General features: G+C 44.9%; 1 protein-coding gene across 2 annotated transcripts in view; it reads right to left on the bottom strand.

Annotated features, from left to right (window-relative positions):
- Nucleotides 1-17,692, bottom strand: part of LOC308389590 (latent-transforming growth factor beta-binding protein 2-like) — a 92,678-nt gene extending 74,986 nt beyond the window's left edge. For both annotated transcript variants that reach the window (XM_080871073.1, XM_080871074.1), the window contains exons 1-2: nt 16,733-17,692; nt 14,063-14,136 (exon numbers count right to left, since the gene is read on the bottom strand). In XM_080871073.1, coding sequence (XP_080727199.1) covers nt 14,063-14,136; nt 16,733-17,202 — 544 coding nt within the window. In that variant the 5' untranslated portion in view covers nt 17,203-17,692. The remainder of the gene's footprint in view (nt 1-14,062; nt 14,137-16,732) is intronic.
- Nucleotides 17,693-18,366: the final 674 nt, after the last annotated feature.

Here is an 18,366-nt window from a genome sequence, read left to right as displayed (position 1 = left end):
ACCACCTAATTCATTTCTTTTTAATTACTCTGAGGAAAATGTACACCCCATTTGATGAAGTGTACACATGAGAAGAAATGTGGTTGTAGATTTGTATGACTTGGTATGTGATCCGAATTTTCCATCATGGGATAAAACAGGGATTGTCTGAGCTCTACTTGGCAAGAATCAAAATACATCATCTAACTAAAGCACGAGCTGGCTGGATGCCACCGTCTTGTCCGGAGTCTGCTTAACCTCAAGTTTGTGGATGAAGCAGTGGATCAACTAGGCCACAGATTCCCGGGACATTATGCTGGAGGGACAAACTAGGTGTAATCAAACTGTATTCTTCAAATAGGCTTTTAGAAACAAAATGACCAAAGTGCACGGAGAGAAAAATAACCGATTCACGGCTGGCTTACGATGAGATATGTTCAATCGCGTGACCCGTTTTCAGCTGCGAGGCGCATAATTGACACCAGACAAACAAATGCTGCCTGTGCTGACAGCAGCACAGGCAGGTCAGTGACTCTGGACCTGACATATGCCCCATACGAACCTCACATAGGCCGTGACGCCGTATACCGTGGGTATCTGTGTTGTCTCTGTGCCCTGCCTCTGGGCTGTTGAGCACATTGTCACAGTAATTGCTGCCGTCCAGATTTGTCTTGCACATCATTAAAACTAATTGCCTCGCATTCCATCCATTTCACAAATATGCGCAGCAATTATTACTTTGCGAGAGTAATAATAAAATGAGAATCCATTGGAAATAAAAGAGGAGAAATAGCAAACATTCCTGGCATTTGCCGCTTCAGCCTTAATTATGAGTGAGGCAGACGGGCCAAGTTTTTGGAGTTTGCGTCCACATCCAGTCATCTGAAAAGAGGGGGGCTGCTGGACGGGTATCGAAAGCTTTGATCGATGAGCGCAAACACGCTGATCCACACACATGAGAAATGAAGGAAAAAATCTTTAGTCTTTAATGTCCAAGTGGCATCTTCAAGGAAGTGCTTGACAGCTACGGTTAAAGCAAATCTCCATCCAAAATTCACTCATGCAGTGAAGAAACACTTTCCTTTAAATTGCTTCATTTGGGAAAGTTCTTGTTTGCATAATAACTCCTCACCAATATATAAGCAATGCCAGGGGTTTTACTGTTTATAGTTTCTTTATTGGGTTACAGTTACCTCATAACTTCAGGTTTGCATGTGCACGTAAGTCAGACAGATTCTTGTGCCTCTTCCTCTGGTCTCTCGTTTCCAGCTCAGCGCTCGTTTCCAGCACATTACAGTCCACCAGAGATTTGCCTTCCCTTCTCTGTGATTCAAAGTAACACAACCCATTAAATCTTTACAGTCCTTTCATTCTGCAAAGGGTGACCTGAAACCATATCTGACACAATACAAACTTGTAGAAAAATCTCCTCGCTTTACACAGGTCAGAAGAGCAAGCAAGAGGTAACCTGACATTTCTGAAAATAATATTAGTATTGAAAGCCTAATCACAATAATCTCAGGCAGGACCCGCTACAGGCTGAGAGCATTATGCACCATTATGAGATTTAGAGGCTGAAAGCTGCTCTGGAGATTAGAATTTAGTACAATGTGATAAAGGGCTCGACTACAAACCCTGAATCTCAGAGGCAGGAAGTTGGAAAATAAGAATGAAAGTGCAATTTGAGCAACTTGCTGCAAGTTTGCAATCTCCGTCCACATGCATGCGGATGCAATGTTTGCGAAGAGGCTCAAGATTCTGAAAGGCATTCAGAGCATCGCAGGCATGAGTAAAAATCTTGTGACTCAACATGTAGTGGGGTAAACCTCATGTGATGACAGCAGGAGGCTCTTTTTAGGAGTCACCACAGAACCTGACAGATCTCATGAAATAGGTCGAGTGTTCAGGATTGTGGGGGCCACGGCGAAGAGACAAGCTGAAAAAAATTCCGCTCATCTGGACTCCCTGTCCACGGAAGAAGTAAGAATTGGTCTATTGAGCAGTTAATACAATTGACCTTCAATGCTAACCATTTCAAGTGAGTGTTAATCTCTCCGCAACATGTGATTTCCACATGGCTGCTGGAGCGAGTGCCATCATTTCATGCATTCCCCGAATGCTAACTTTGCTGTCTATACCCAAACTGCTGTTACTGTAACTTTGCAAGCCTTCATTAAATGCTCATAAACACACATCTCTATTTTTATAATTAAAACCATAGGGGGAGTGCGCCTGACGCTGTGTGACTGATCCCATATTTTCTCTTTGTGGTGAAGCTTACAAGGGTAATATTTCACTAAATTAAGGTGCTTCTGTCATAGACGTGCAGTTACAGTCACAATGTGGGTTTTTTCTTTGCTTGTTTGTTCCAGTACAGTAGTTAAAAGCTTTTCTTTTCCAAAATCTGTGTGTGTGTGTGTGTGTGTGTGTGTGTGTGTGTGTGTGTGTGTGTGTGTGTGTGTGTGTGTGTGTGTGTGTGTGTGTGTGTGTGTGTGTGTGGAAGGGGGGGATTTGTTAACCTACATCTGACCCATAACAATGTATACATTACTTTTAGCCATGCTGCTGTGTGCCTCTGCCACGCCCCTCAATCTCCCACATTCAGCCCCTAATGGGTCACATGCTGGGCCAGTCTGTTGAGGATATCTGGATCGGGGGGGATTGCAGCTAGTAAAGCTGACTCTGTGAGACGTGGTGCTCTCCAAAAACCCACAAACCCCATCCTCGTGAGGGATCACAATCCCAACAACTTCCATATGGTCTTTAAGCAGGAGGGTGCTGTGATATATGGTTGGCTATGGGCTGTGGCCTCAGTGAGAGTGTGTGTGTGTGTCGGTGTGTGACTGAAGGAGAGCGGTGCTTGCTGTTAATGTTCATCTGTAAGTGTCACTCAAGCTCAGGCTTTCTTCTTGGGGTCGCTGAACGATCTACTTCAGCAGATGGACTTCTCGCAACACGATGTCACGAATAAAGTGTCGCGTGTTAATGAAGTAGCTTTGTGTGACTAATTGCGCTCTCCCTCTCGCCTCTCTATTTAATTCTTAGCAGCTTATCAACGATGATAAACAAAAGAGGCATTTTACAAGGAGATGTTTGGGTCCAGACACTGAGCAGTACATAGTTTTCACCACACTTTTGTCTGTGGTAGCAATTAGAAAAACATGTGGTGTAGGAGGCCAAAACAGGACCCAATTGCAACCTACAATGAGAAGCACCAGCTGGACTGGAGAAAACAGCACTCCTGGTTTGGGAAGACAAACTGAGAGCGGGCTGTCCAGTGTCTATGTTAATGATGGGGTCTGGGACAGTGGGGTGTGTATTGATTACAGGATCTGTCTAACAGGCCATAACTCTCTACAGGACTGCCAAAGGAGTGTCATGCCCCAAAAGTGTAAACTGTGCAACCCCCACAAATCCACACATATGACACATGACGTCAACAGAAACACAAGCATCCTAAAAACCTCTTCCTGTTTTTGTAAAGCAGAGAATAGTGCTATGTTGGCCAGGATCTCGCTGGTATTAGGCCTGATGTCAGTTAAAATTCACTCCTTCAGAGTATTAATGAGTCTTCTTTTTTGAATTTGAATGACTAATCAGTGGGAATGCAGGATTTCTTTAGTGTCTTTGTCTTCATCATATTGGTTGGGAACTAAATTCTGGAAATCCCATAGAAGCTTCACATTTACACATTTTCCTATCATCAGTAACTCTTCTGCTGCCATTAATAAATAAAATATTCTATAAAATATTCTCATTTTGCACATAATAGACAAACTAGGTCACCTACACATTACAGGAGCTCCTCAGACATGGAAAGCCATGCCGTGAAGCTCCCAGCACACAGTTTCTGTGCTGATGTTAATGCCTGAGGAGGTTTGGAACTGCTCATGAATCAGAGCCGCTGTGACTTTTACACACCGTGGCCCTCAGCACTTTGTGACCCCGCTCTGTAACTTTAGATAGTCTGCAACTTGAGTTGCTGTGAATGCTTCCACTTAACAATAACACCACTTACAATTGATTGTGGAAAATATGTAGGAGGGAATGTCATGAACTGACTTGTTGCAACGGTAGCATCCCACTACAGTGCCAGGCTTGAATTCAGAGAGCTCTTTAGAACGACCCCTTCTTTCACAAGCGTTTGTAAAGGCAGACTGCATGGCTAGGTGCTTGATTTTATTCAGGCACCTATTCAGTGAGATTGGAAACACCTGAATTCAAAGATTCAGTACTTTTATCCATACAGTGTGTATGTGGCGTGTGTAGACAAGGGTGCAAATAACACTAATGTGCAAGTCCAGATTCTTCATTTCAGCATATGTCAAAAGATTTGACTTGATATGACTTGATATGTCTAAATATGTCAAAGTATTGGAAGTCACAGACTTTTAAAAAATAGAAAGTGATGCAACAAATATGCTGAAGCAAAGATGGCAGACCTGCATTTCGGGGAACTGCTTTGAAGGTCAGAAGACACGTGCATGTACTTGTTTCTTTGCCAGCTGCTTCCCACATGTTATAACAAAGATGAGCATTAAATGCATTTCACACATAAGATCAGGTTCAAAAATGAAGTGCTGTGATGAATAAATAGACAAAGAAGAAGGCATGGTCTTATACTTTTACGGTGAATGCAATTAATGAATTAATTTATAAAGAAAAGGCTTTGTAGGAAGGGATAACCATGAAATTTTAAACAGCAGGGTCGAGCCTTTACTGTACTGTCGGTGTTCCAGACAGGAAAGTTGTAATCCTGCTCAAGCTACCCTGGGGACATGATGGAATCAGAGAAAAATGTTGCTTGCTTTATTTTTTTGCTTTGAGAGGAAAGTTACCTTGTGGTGGCAAAGGTAAAAACTGAGGGAGAGCGATGTTTCTGCATGAGGAGTTACTTTAGAGCCAGGATGGTGCTCTGAAGAGCACAGCAGGCCAAAGAAAGCTGGAAGGGAATCAAAAAGAAACTCCTTTCTACCACCTTACACTCTGTCAATCAACAACAGCCTAAGAGACTGACAACAACTTTATTCCTCCATGTGAATGAAGCACCTTTCATCTGCCCTCTCTAAGAAACAACAGGGTTAAATCAGGAGCCATCTGTGGGGTCACGCTCTCACTGTTAGCCGTACTTGCAGCATGTTGCCATATGTATCACGTGCTTTTGTCAAAACACTGTGATGTATAGTGTGGTGAAATTAATTCTGCCGCTCAATCCAAAAGCGTATGCTTCGGGGAGCACTACGAGCCGGGGGTATAAAGAACGGTAGTTCCTGTCAGTGCTGCAGTTACCCTTTCCCCACTGTTTCCTGCCCTTAAGTATTCTATATTGTCCCATGCATTCACTCTGTGTGTGGCAAACCATGCCATTAATCTGATTAGTAAAACAGCCATCAACCTTCGAAGCCAGAACAACCCAGAACAACTTTAGTGCGCTCTTTTAAAGTAGATAGTAGTATTTATTTATTGTCATTGTCAAGAACAATGAAATTGCGTTTGGGGCTTCCATACAACCCCAAAAAAAGAAGAAAATAATAAATACCCCTTAAAACCCAAGTGTACATATTTAACCCAGTGTGACTCCAATGCAATAAGACAATCCTTAGCAATAATGTTCGTAGAAATTCAGACAAAGACCTGAGAAACATGACAAAATACAACAATGCACCCATTCAATATTATTGTACTGTGAGATATGATATCAGATATGATAGTTATCTATTTAAGAAAGAGGGGGGGGGGGGGGGGGGCAGGAGGGGGAAGAGAATAAAGATATGGTGCACCAATGCAGACCAGTTCATTGCTATTAAGAAGTTGGATATGGTTATTGTCCGTGAGAGGGGGGCAGAGAGTTCAGGAGCCTCACAGCCTGTGGATACAGGCTGTTGGCCAGTCTGGATGTTCTGGCCTGTATAGACCTGTACCTTCTCCCTGAGGGCAGCAGATGGAAAAGGTGGCGCGCAGGGTGATGTTGGTCCCGCAGGATACTGTGCACCCTCCTCAGACAGCAAGTGGGGAAGATATTACTGATCTCTGGCAGACTTGTTCCAATAATTCTGCCAGCTTCTTTCACCACCCGCTGGAGTGCTTGCTGATCGGCCTTGGTGCAGCTGGGGAACCACACTAGAAATCCATACGTCAGAACGCTGCTGATGGCACAGTTGTAGAAGTTCAACATCAGAGATCTGGGAATGTGTGCGCTCCGCAGTCTCCTCAGGTAGTAGAGGCGCTGTTGGGCCTTCCGTGCAACTGAGGTGATATGGTTGCCCCAGGAAAGCCATCCTTTTCAGCACGCGGACTGAAATATTTCAACAGCAGTTGAATAAATTTCTATTTCTTTTTTAAAATAAAGAACATCTGTCTTCTCCCGTCTTCTCTGCTGCCATAATGAGGTGTACACTGTTCAATTTTAAGTGACATAAGTATTTGATGAAATTTTATAAAGATGTTCGTGTCCTTTTCCTTCAGTTTGGCTTTATGAGAAAATACCTCACCTATTTGTAGAATCCTCATCAGCTACAGCTGTGTTTTATGTTTTATGTTTAGCTCTAAATGAAATGCATATAATAATTGGTAATCATCGGCATAGTCACTCAACACATGAACTCAGAGAGTTCAGATTGGGACCGTGCTTTCTCATATGTAGCACACAAAAGAAGGTGGCCTTCCTTAGAAGTGTTCTCTCTGCTTGAAATACTCAGTTTTGTTGAGGAACAGGATGGAGCTCAGACTGAGCACACAGGATGTAACACATATGACGACCACTCGAATTCACAGGTCAGTTCTCACATGGTCATAAACGGACATCACACTGACTGCATGATCCTGGGCTAGGAAGCACTGAATGCCCTGTGGTACTGAGCTGCCCATTTGCATTGTAGCAAACAAGCTCAGGGCTGCAGTCGTCATGCTAACATTATCACTCTGTGCATATTAGCAGGACTGCTTTAGGTGCAGCCCGACAGAGCATCTGTGGCTGCTACTAAACAAACTACAGTAAACTGCTTCCATTTTGGCACAAAAAACCCCCGTGTGAGCAATCCGTAGTACCCTATCCACAAAATGATTTACTGCCAGCCACATGAGCGCAAAGATATGAGTGGAAAAAACACAGTAGTGTGATTTAAATCTACATTCCGGTTACAGGGGGCTTTAAAAGTTTGGGTTCTTTTTTTCAAAACGTGTTTTAAACCAAAACTTTAAAACAGTAATTTTACGCTGGTGTACAAGACGTCTAATTGAGGGTTACTGTATTTATTCTAAAACATGCCAGCAGTTCAAACTTCCCCTCTAATTCCATATCTAAGTATCTCACTGTTTTGTAAATAGTGGTTATTTAGAAGCCGGTGCAACAGATTTGTCGGTACTAAACAAACATGCTGCTTTCTCTCGTTTTTTATGGTTTACTACTTATTGATGTATTTAGTCGAGCTGATGGTTAAAACAACACTTTAAACTGATGGAAATTCTTATGTTTTAGTTAGAGTTTTGACCATGAACTATGTGCAGTTTTCCATCTGAGAGCTGCAGATAGTCACGAGGTTGTTGACAGCACCAGTAATGGAAGCTACAATATGGGCTCCTTCTGCTCCTTTTTTCTGTGCAACTGCACTTTTGATGAACAGATGTGAATCATCACACTGAGGAACTAAGTCTTAAGTGCTGACCCAGAAACAAGATTCCCCATTTAACTCACCAGGAGCTTCGATTCTACTTACGAGTAAACAGATGGAAATATAGCCAAGCTTGCACCTGGCCTCACTTTACCAGCCAAACGCAACACACACACACACACACACACACACACACACACACACACACACACACACACACACACACACACATACATCTTTGGTTATAAGCCACCATAAATAAAATTAATATTCTTTAGGTAAAACTGTGGTAATAAAAGCCTATAAGCTTTCATCTGTAATAAAGGCAGTTAACTTCACCAGAAGGCGAACAAGCATGACACAGCAGAGGAAATGCAATGTTCTTCTCAATGATTCAAAGCCTAACAGTCAGAACTCGCTGGCTATTTTTGGCACATGGAATTTGCTTTAATACATAAACAAGTCTGCTAACCATCAATCCTGAACTTGAAAACAGAGATAGTCAGCACCAAACCTTCCAGGATGTGGGCAGGACCGAGGATTTAGTGAACCAGATGACGATCTCTAATCAGACGCACGACCGAGACTGAGACGTCAACCTTTTAATAAACACGGCTCTTAAACGTAAAAATAGGCGCACTCCTGGGACGACCTGTGATCCAGTTCCTGTCACGTTTTCTCTGACCTCAACGCAACTGAACAAGGAGGTATTGTGAGGAAAGCGTGATTCTAGACACTCAATGCAGCCTCGCGGGTGAAGCCCTCAGCCGCCACTTTGTATTAGACAATAGTTCAATCCCTTCAGTGAAAATTTCCTAGACACAACTCAGCCACGTTATGTTTTTACTTCTTGCTCCCGCCCGGCACGTTTGTTCCTTTTCTTTCCCCCACTGTGAACATGTTTTCTCAGGTTGCCCTCTCCCAGTAAAGCAGGCTGGATGTCGGGCAAAGACGAAGTATAGATATCCTGAGCTTGTTTTCCTCCACGGAGGTCTTCTACATGGGGGCTTCCAGTCCGCGCTCCAGTCTGGGGCCTTTATGTTGGCACCTTGCCGGCTGTGGCGCTTCACTCAGCTGATGATAGCATAGCCTCCAGTCAGACCTGGGTCAGGGCCAAGCCGTAAGAGGGTCCAGATGGTCAGACAGTCCCCTGGCCTGCTCAGATCCTCCGCCTTGTTTAACATAGGGGCGCTAGGCTGAACCTGTTATTATCTGGCAGATTAAAAGTATTTACTCTTTTAATTTAGGTAACTCCAGCTCCACATTAAATGTAATTTACGCCTTGGTAAGTGTGCCTTTAACTCTGCATTGAGGGAGGGGGGTGAAAATGGAGGGAAGCTTTGTGTTGAGCACGAGGGAGGCAGATCTAATAAGAAGACCGCTGGAGCCAATCAGCTCGCTGTGTACCGGCTGAAATGTGCGTGAAACGGGGTTGCGTGTGTGAGGGGGAGATAATTAGCAGAAACAAAACAGAGAAAACAGTAAACAAGTCAAAGAAAAAACCATGGCCAGTTTTACTGGATGTCACTTAACAGTGTGGGTTTTACTGCGCTTGTAAAATTTAAAGATAACTTTTACTAAAAAAAAGGTTTTTCATTCCAACCTGTTATTTTTGCCTACAGCACAACATGCAAGAACCAAATGTGGAATGAGTTGCAGCAATCTTACTTTAGGATCATCTGAAATAGCATGTCTAAAAAATGGATTTTCTCCCAGAGATTAGGGCTGCCACGATTAGTCCACTAGTCACGATTACGTCGACTATCAAAATCGTCGACGACTGATTTAATAGTCGACGCGTCGTTTGAAGCTTTGTAAGATCCCAAAAGACGCAGGAATAATAGCAGGATTTAAGAGTGTAATAACGGACTGAAACAGAAGATGGCAGCATTGCATGTACAAGGATGTCAGCTACCGTTAAACCCCGAAGAAGAAGAAGAAGCAGCTGTGTCCCAGAATTCATAGCGCGGGCCAGCGCAGTTTCCAACAATGGCGGCAGCTGGTTAGTTTTAATGTTACTCTTATTATTCTTTCTGGGTCACAAAATAAACGTTTAACATATTTTCAGGCGAGAATGTAGCTGTGTAAACCTCAAATATCGGCTCAGTTTATCAGGACACCGCATATTTTCTTTTTTTTTTTTTCTTTTTTTTTTTTTTTTTTGGCTTTTTAAATAATACTTTATTATAACAGCATTAAAAGACCCATTAATAAAGATAAATTGATCATGTTTAATATTGGGGGTTTAATTAATGGTAAGACATCTTTGAACTGTCTTGTAGGAACAAACATGCTGATGATTTGGAGGAAGTAATTATTGAGGTTAGCACTGTGGTTAGCTACTGTGATGATACATCTGTGGGAAGGATGTGATTATTGTTTTTGCATTCATGGTTAAATAGTTGTCATGAAGTGTACAAAGGCTGATTAGTAAAGTCAACTTTGAAATGATTTGTAATCACCCAGGCTCAAAATTTCACTGACCCTTAACTGTTGTCATAAAACTCTATTCTTGCAGCACAAAGCAGACGAAGCCTTCTGCTGTTGACTCTCCGAGCTAAAAACCATCAACAGTCAGTCTGTTCTTCCACATTACCTGCTTACACTTTTAGTCAGCTAAACTTTAACAACAAATATGATGTGAAGAAGGAAACACAGCTGTGTCTGATTACATCTGTAATTAGTCAGTTTTTAATTACTGTATCACAACAAATGTGTTGATACTAATTAAAGAAGTTCAGTGACAGGTGATTCTTTTTTTTTTTTTTTTTTTTAATAGGACAGGGGGAATGAATGAGAGAAAGAGGGGGAGAGAAAGAAAGAAAACCAAAGGGGAGAAGAGACGGTGAGAAGGGGGGGGAAGAGAGAGAGAGAAAAAAAAAAAAAAGAACTCCTGGGTCACCTGTATGGAGAAAAAAAAAAAACAAAAAACCAAACAAAAAAAAAAAACAAAAAACAAACAAACAGAGGAGACAGCAAACAACAAAGAGCAACATAATAATAGAGAAAACAAAGCACCATCACAATAAACTAGCTAGCCATAGATATCAATATTTACTAAATAATAAACGATATTGTGCAGCACGCAAGATAGACAGCGCACAGTGTGCTTTGAGGCAGCAGCCAAGAAAGCTTTAGTCCGCGTCTGTGAATACCCATGTGTGCATACCTGTGTGGATCAGCATGCTTGCATTCCAAAGGTTTCTCCATGTAATGATCTGCTAGGGAGTGTGGGGGGGCCACAGCCCCGTCCTCCAGGGTGTGAAGCGGGTATGGAGGAGATCAAAACTCCAGACATCCAGAGGCCCCCAGAACACAAGAGACCATGGAAGACCAACAGAGGGGCAGCCGCGCCACTGTTCCAGTAAGAGCTGAGGAGAGTCCCAGATGAGGGCTCGCCCAGCAGCCGCGGAGCAGAAGTCAGGGGGAGTTGCAGTGACGCGCCCGTGAGCTCCGCCGGCCCCCAGCTGCGCCTGAGTGACCGAGCCCCAGGCCGAGAGGCCGGGGGCACCCCACCTCCAAAGGGGGCCGAGCGAGCCCCAGGCCCCAGGCCCCGACAAGCGGCCGCCAAGGAGTGAGCCGGTGTGTACCCGGACGCCCACCCCCAGACACAAAGAACCACCAACACACCGACACCTGAGGGAGTCCGCCACCGGCAGGGGAAGTGGTGGTGGGTGGAGATAGGCCTCCAAACCTTGGAGGGCCTGAGGTGTCCCCAGAGAGGTGGCGTCTGATACCCAACCTGACATATAGACACAGACATACAGGCACACACAGACACAAACATCCATTCCCACCCTCATGCTCTCATATGCACTCACTCCACACTCAACCAACGTGGAGACAGACATAAAGAGACGCTGTACACACGATCACACTCCCCAAGCGTACTCTACAAACCGGGTCTAGGTACCCTTGCCCCTGGAGGGGGGAATTGCACCCAGACCCAGGTGGTGTTACCCTTTTCCCTGCGGTGGGGAGAGGCAGACCACCCCGACTCCGCAGCAGCAGGGAGGCCCCACACCCCAGACCGCAGTCGGACGGCCAACTCCTCCTACTAGCCCTCCCGCTCCAGCAGGCCGCAGAGAATGGGGGTGGGAGAAGACTCCAAACCTCCCTCCACCCGCTCATTGTAGTGTTGATGCATATGTGTTCTAAGGTGCAATTAAAACCCAGGAGGGCATGGAGCTACCTGCCATGGAGCAGCAGGTAAGCGCATAGTCCCTCCTGCTAGCCCTCAATGTCTAAGTGTATTTAAAATTGAGAGGTGGGCAACGACGTCAGGGGTGAGGTATACACCCTGATGGTAAATTGGACTCCGTGATTGTGCCCACCCCCAAGATCCTATATGTATGTGTAATGAGAGTGTGAATAATGTGAATGTCTAAGTTTGTGGGATAAAATTGAGGCAGAGGCAGCCAGAAGGGGACGGGGGGGGGGTAGCCTCCTCTGCACCCTGGTGACATACCCCCACTCCAAGGCCCTGCATGTGTGGGTGGTTGTGGAGGAGCGGGAAGAGGGAGGCAGCTGGAGATGGGGAGGGAAGGAAGGGAGGGGCAGGTAACCCCTCCCTGGGGCCAGCTCCCCCGCTGACCCCAGTAGGCACTCCCACCCTCCGCGACCCGCCAGGGAAGGGGGGCCCAGGCCCATCAGACCGGGGCCCAGTGCAGTAGCGCCCCCCGGCTCCACAGAGCCCTGGACAGTCCACCCAACCCCACCACAGAGAAAACTGCACCCACCCCACCAACCACACATCTTCCAGACTACATAAGACGGTAAACGCCCAGGCTGAGATCTTCCTCCACCTCTCTTGTATCTCCCCCTCCTGCAGAGAGTTCCTGAGAGAAGAAAGCTCCTGCAAGATGTGACCATCCCCCCCCACCAGTTGAAGAGCCCCCCAGGCGGCTCGATGCACCGGCGGCACCCTGCTCCAGGGCCGGGCCCCCATGCACCCACCCGCCCACAACCCCGGCAACACACCAACCAGGACCCGAGCCCCCGAGGCCCGGCCCGGGCCCCAGCCCAGAGACGGAGCGCCCCCAAAACCTCACGCCCATCCCGGACCCACCCAGGGGCAGCCAGGTTGCCAGGTCAGTAACCCACGTCCGTCAGCACAGACCCTCCCCTAGCCCCGCTGCACGCAGCCGCGAGGAAACAGTCACCTGAGAGCCAACAGAGCCCCCAACCGGACGTGACCGCTACCCCGGTTTGAGCCCCCCAAGGAAGATGCCTCCGGGGACACCACATATTTTCAAAAGCGCTCCGACGTTTTCGGAGACATCTGTTACCCACTAGCTCGTTAGCGAGCCGGGGGCTAGGCTCACTAGCGCCGTGAGAACACCGGACTCCCCGCAAATCGTTTTCAAACCCACCGCTGTCTTTCGCTACTCAGGTTAAATATATATGAGTCACTTAGATAACTTAAAATGTTATTGTTTGGCTTTTTTTTTTAGTATTTTATTTGTTCCTGAGTAAATCAGTTTGTCTGAGGTTAAAGTTATAGTTTTTACACAGCTGAATAAACGTCAAGCAGACAGCTGATTATCAGAAGTGTGAGATGCTCCAGAATATACTCCAGTGTCCTGTTATATTTTAGATAGCAAGGAGTTTATTAAACTTCACCGAAACAATCTGCAAATTTCATTAAAATTTAATAAACTATCATCTTGTCTTTATTTTTAGTTAGCACAGACCTTAAACACTTAAAGCTGTAAGCTAATGATAGTTATATAAGAGCAGATGCTGCTGGTGCAATAAGCTGTAGTTTTGCGTCCAATGGATGATGATCTGATTAGTCGACTAATCGCAAAAATAATCGGTGACTAGTCGACTATCAAAATAATCGTTTGTGGCAGCCCTACCAGAGATAGTCCATATGCAAGCTAAAGAAAGAAACAGCAACAGTGACCTGGGCTGAAAAGCGCTTTTTCAGCCCAGGTCAGTGTTACATTTTAAAGATATGGCTCTGCATTCATTCACAGCCTGTGTCTTCTGTTCCACTTTTAATTATCTGGTTATTCAATACTGCTGCGGTCGAATAAAAAGAAGCAGCAGTTCCACCCATAATTAAGGACTGCTGTCACAAAGACAGCCAAGTGCTAAGTGTCGGTAATTTCCAAGCGAGGGTCTTACATGAAAAGAAAAAGGCAAACACTGCATGATGAACATGACCATGGGGGCAATAACACTCAGGGAAAACTTTCATAGGGCAATTCCGCTTGACAGGATAGTCATTAGTAGCCATTTACTATGTTATTTTTCAGTCTGAGGGCCTTAGATTGTAAAGCCTCTCTGTCTGCAAAGTTTACTAGCAGAGGAAGTTCTCTTCTATATAATGCATGGCAGTGTGCTTGTGTGCCGCTTCACCAATTTGTGTGTCCTCGGTTGCCAAACTGAGCAGCCAAATCAAAGGATATCCAAGCAAGGTACGTTTATTTAAAGTTTACACAGGGTACTGAGTTAACGACACTTACGTTTTATGCAGCGGTTGGTTCCTGGTGCCAAAGCCCAACCAGAGCAGCACTGCTGACCTCCACAGACATTCGGCCTGAACAAAAGATCACAAAAGACGAGAAAAACAGGGTGAAATAAAAGTTCTTTTTCTCAGGTGTTAATCCACAAGGCAATAACTGTGAGTAGGGTGAACCTCCTCGCATGACAAACTGATCTGATTGCAAAGGCTGTTAAGGGTTTCAAATCCTTCTGATGTGGCTAGGCTATTGATAGGAACAACTTGGAGATTACGCTATAATTGCATTTTATTTAATAATGAAAAAAAAATTCAGGGCAAGTCACGAAACTTTATCTGCGTGTGGACCCACAAGTCCCTCGTGCTGTTATGCGAGAGTCCAGGGTGAAGACAAATACAGAGTTATCTGAGCCCTGGAAGGATTAAGCGAGGCAAACGGGACACGAAAAAACACCCTGCATCTTCTATAAATCATAGAGCAAATGAGAGATGACAAGTTTTAAACAGCTATATCTGGATTCTTTTACTCGTTAATCCTAACTGGTAGTCCAGGCCAATTTTTGCGGCGAGATAGATGAAAAGGCACCAGACCGCAAGAGCAACTCTGGGGCAACAGTCAACACGCTGGCATGGCTCTGTGCCCCATCATCTTTTCACAAGATATTACAGTAAGTGGATGTCTGACTCATGGTGATTTGAGAAGATAACGGGGATTGACTCATTGACCTCAGTTGGATCGCGCTCAGTGGATGCTCTGAGTGTTACTGAGGCGTCACAGGGATAAAATGCAGTTATTTGGACCCTCTGGCAAGATTAGTTTTGTCATAAATCAAACACATCAGGTCAGCCTCGTGCCAAAGACATCAGTCATCACATTCAAATTCCATCAAGGGATTTATGCATGTAATGGAGACCTTTATACAACATATTAGTAGCATGCCCTAGGCTAAAATATAGGTAGATAACACCTTGTTCGCACCTTGTTATATTTTTATTTAAACCTTAACATTAGGAGGCATAGAATTATTTCACCGCTGAGCTATCTGGATCAATCACCTATCTGACAGGTGCAGCGAAAACAGAAAGAGGAGTCACACTGAGTCAAGTTTAATGTAAAGGAGAGCTAAGTGAGCCCAGCTCTGCCAGTGCTGCGGGGTACGGTAAATGAGCGAGTGGGAATTCCAAAGAGGAAATGTGTCATGCGAACACTTTCTCTAACAAGCAGCAGATGATTCATCTGAACTAATAAGTGTTAAAATCACCACGCAGACTACTAAAAGGTAATGTTCCCGCAGATTTACGCAACGCCCACCTTTATGTTGCTCGAAAACTCAAAGAACCCCATTCATTCAACGCTGGAATATGTGTTTTTGGCAACATCAAGTAAGGCATTCGCCCTATCCTGCAATAAAGCATGTTGGATCTAATCCTGTGCCGAGCGATTTTCTTTGCACGCTGCTTTAAACAGACAGCACCTCGATGTCTGAGTGATGGATTGGTCCGAATGTGCTGGTTTTTTCAGGTTTAATGGTTCAGACCAAAACAACATAACACATCTGCTACGCAGAGAGAAAGGTACATGTGAGCGCTGACATCATCATATCCTGTCTGTGAAGCCTCGTGAGTTGCTACTTCTCAAGGTCCTGCTCACCAAAGGCATTACAGTAGAGTCAGTAGCAAGTAGGTAGCTGGGGTAGCAGGCTGTAAGTGCATATCATATGCAGGCCCATCTATTTCTTCTAAACAATCCTCCATAACTTGGACATATCAATAATAGACCTGTTATGCCACACAGAAGAAATGCTTTTTATATATTTTCTGTGACAGCAGTCCAAGATGAGCCGTTCAAATCTCCCTCTGATTATTATGTAAACATTCACCCTCCAGTGTGTATCAAGCTTTGTCCCAGTGGAACAAACAGGAGTGGATGCAGGAGGCTTCATTTAACAAAAAGAAAAGAGGTCTAATATGGAAACAGCCCGTTGTCCTGTTTAGAGTTTAACAGAGACCCAACAGGAGATTTGCAGGCTGGAGCGAGTGCCACTGGAGAAACAGGTGTTTCTGATCACCGAGCAAATTTTTTAAATGCTCACCAGCCAACGCTTTGGTGGAGCCACTACAATACATGGCCACAGGCAAAAGCCTAAAACTGGAGCACTCGCACTGAAGCAGGCTGCAGCCACTCTCCTCCTGCAATTTGAATATACTGTGTGTAGTAATGGGAGGAAATGGTGATAATGCAATGTTAAATAGTTCAAACACAGTTCACCCATCTGCATCACATTTGCTGTTCATTACTGCCCCCGCCACATCAGCCCAGTAATCAACGGTGTTTGACCTCAGCTATTATTTCATGTTCTGCCATGACCTTGATAACAAAACCCATACGTTATTATAATTCATATTTAGTTGGCTTAAAGCTGTCACCTACTGGTTGACAAATTAATGCAGTATACGGAGTGCTTTGGGGGAATGTGCTGATTTACCTTACAGGAAGAAAGATTACGCTAAAGGGGCCACCATCACTTTGCAGTAAATCACATGGACTAACCGCTACAGCTAAATAGGTCACACGTTCCTCCTAAAGTAGCCCACTGCTGCTCACCCAGAGTTTGATAAAGCAAAGTAAAACTTTTAGACTGCTGACAGTGGGGAACTTGGCCGTCACTCTTACCCGATAAGTCGCTTAGTGCTGGCAGAGCTGTGCCTGCTGCTCTGCCTGCGGTTCACTCTGTTTCGTTGCTGCTGGCTGGTAGGGTGTCTGGCGGTGCGCCGCGCACCATCCCTCGGCGCAGAGACAAGATCTTCCCCGGAGGTGGCAGCAGCATGGACCGGTCTTTCTTTGGATATGTGCTTGCGATTCTCCTGAGATGATGTCCCCCTGGGCAGGCGGACCAGAGTCCTCGACTGACTGGTCCCAGGTGAAGAGTCACTGGATGTTCTCGAGGACGAACCGTCCCGCGGTCCCCTCGGCGAGTGACCTCGACTGATCCCCCGGGACTGCAGCTGGTCCCAGACCGCCCGGCCTGCCCCCGCACCCTCTTTCCTCCCACCTGCCGCGTCCCTTTGACCGTCACCAACTCGCACGAGCACAACAGTCAAAATCATTAAAAGAGCAAATCCTGCACGGTCCATTTTGGGCATGCAAATTTTTTTGAAACTACCGCGTAAAAGGACACACGCGTTACCGTTTCTATCAAGAGCCACTGAAATAGGAGCAACTCAAAAAAATAAAAAATAAAACGAAGAAGAAAATACAAATAAAACGAGAAACCGTTTTACACGAGCTCAGCAAGACCGCATCCTCTCCCAACTATGAAAAATGCCCGGATACCTCTTCATAATGCCCAGGTAAGACGTAAACAGAATGTCTTCAGGTTATCAAGTCTTTACTTTTCTACAGTCCGAAAACACTATCAGCTTTTTTCTTTCCCCCGCGCTAAAAAGATGCTGTTTTACGCAAACATTATTCTATCTGCGTCTCTTTAGTTTATGTTGAACAAGAAAAGAGGGGCAAAGAGAGCAGCGCGCTGGCTCTGGGCTCTGAGGCTGTATTCTTACTCTAAGTGAGAGAGTTTGAATCGTGCTCGCATGAGTATCACCACCTCCTTGGATCTGAAGTCACTGGGAATTTTTGTAGGGATTGCATGCGCTTTGCGTGGAGAAACTCCCCCTTGTCGGATGTATTCTTGCTTCTACTTACAGCATCGCTCGGTCCATGTGCCCACACGCACTTTCTCTGCCAAGTTACATGTTGTTGCTCTGAATTTCTTCGGAGCAGGACTGTTTTATGAATGCAGCTGCATTAATCATTACCTTCAATTTAAATTTAAGTTGACAGCGTAGAAAATATTATACAACTTCGAGATGTTTTTTCTTCCTTTCGCAGAGCTGATTGTTTCATTATTTCAAAGTCACCGTTTTATGATTATTTTTAATTAATTAGGCTTATTATTCTATTAACCCATTTCTGTGGTAGGACACACTGTGAGTGCAGTGTAAGGGCACTTTAAAGCTAATTTACAGTGGTACTGTTAAGCTTTTATAGATTGCAGGATATATGTAAAACGTGCTTCCTGACCATACACACATTTTGATCTGGCAGTAAAAAGCTCACAGTTCAGACTCCCTCAAACTGAAACCTTGGAAAACTGGTCAAGTTATGTAACATCTAATTCATCTCCTCTTTTCATCTGCTGCATCATCACTTTCCTTCTCACTGTCTGGAAATAACACATTTCTCTTCTCCCATAAGACCCTAAACTACCCAAAGAGAGCTGGCTCGCTTCTCTCATTCAGCCCACAAAG

Source organism: Rhamphochromis sp. 'chilingali', assembly GCF_963969265.1.
Source record: "Rhamphochromis sp. 'chilingali' genome assembly, chromosome: 21".
NCBI lineage: Eukaryota > Metazoa > Chordata > Actinopteri > Cichliformes > Cichlidae > Rhamphochromis > Rhamphochromis sp. 'chilingali'.
The sequence above is the reverse complement of the archived record's forward strand: the minus strand, read 5'-3'. Positions and strand labels throughout refer to the sequence as shown.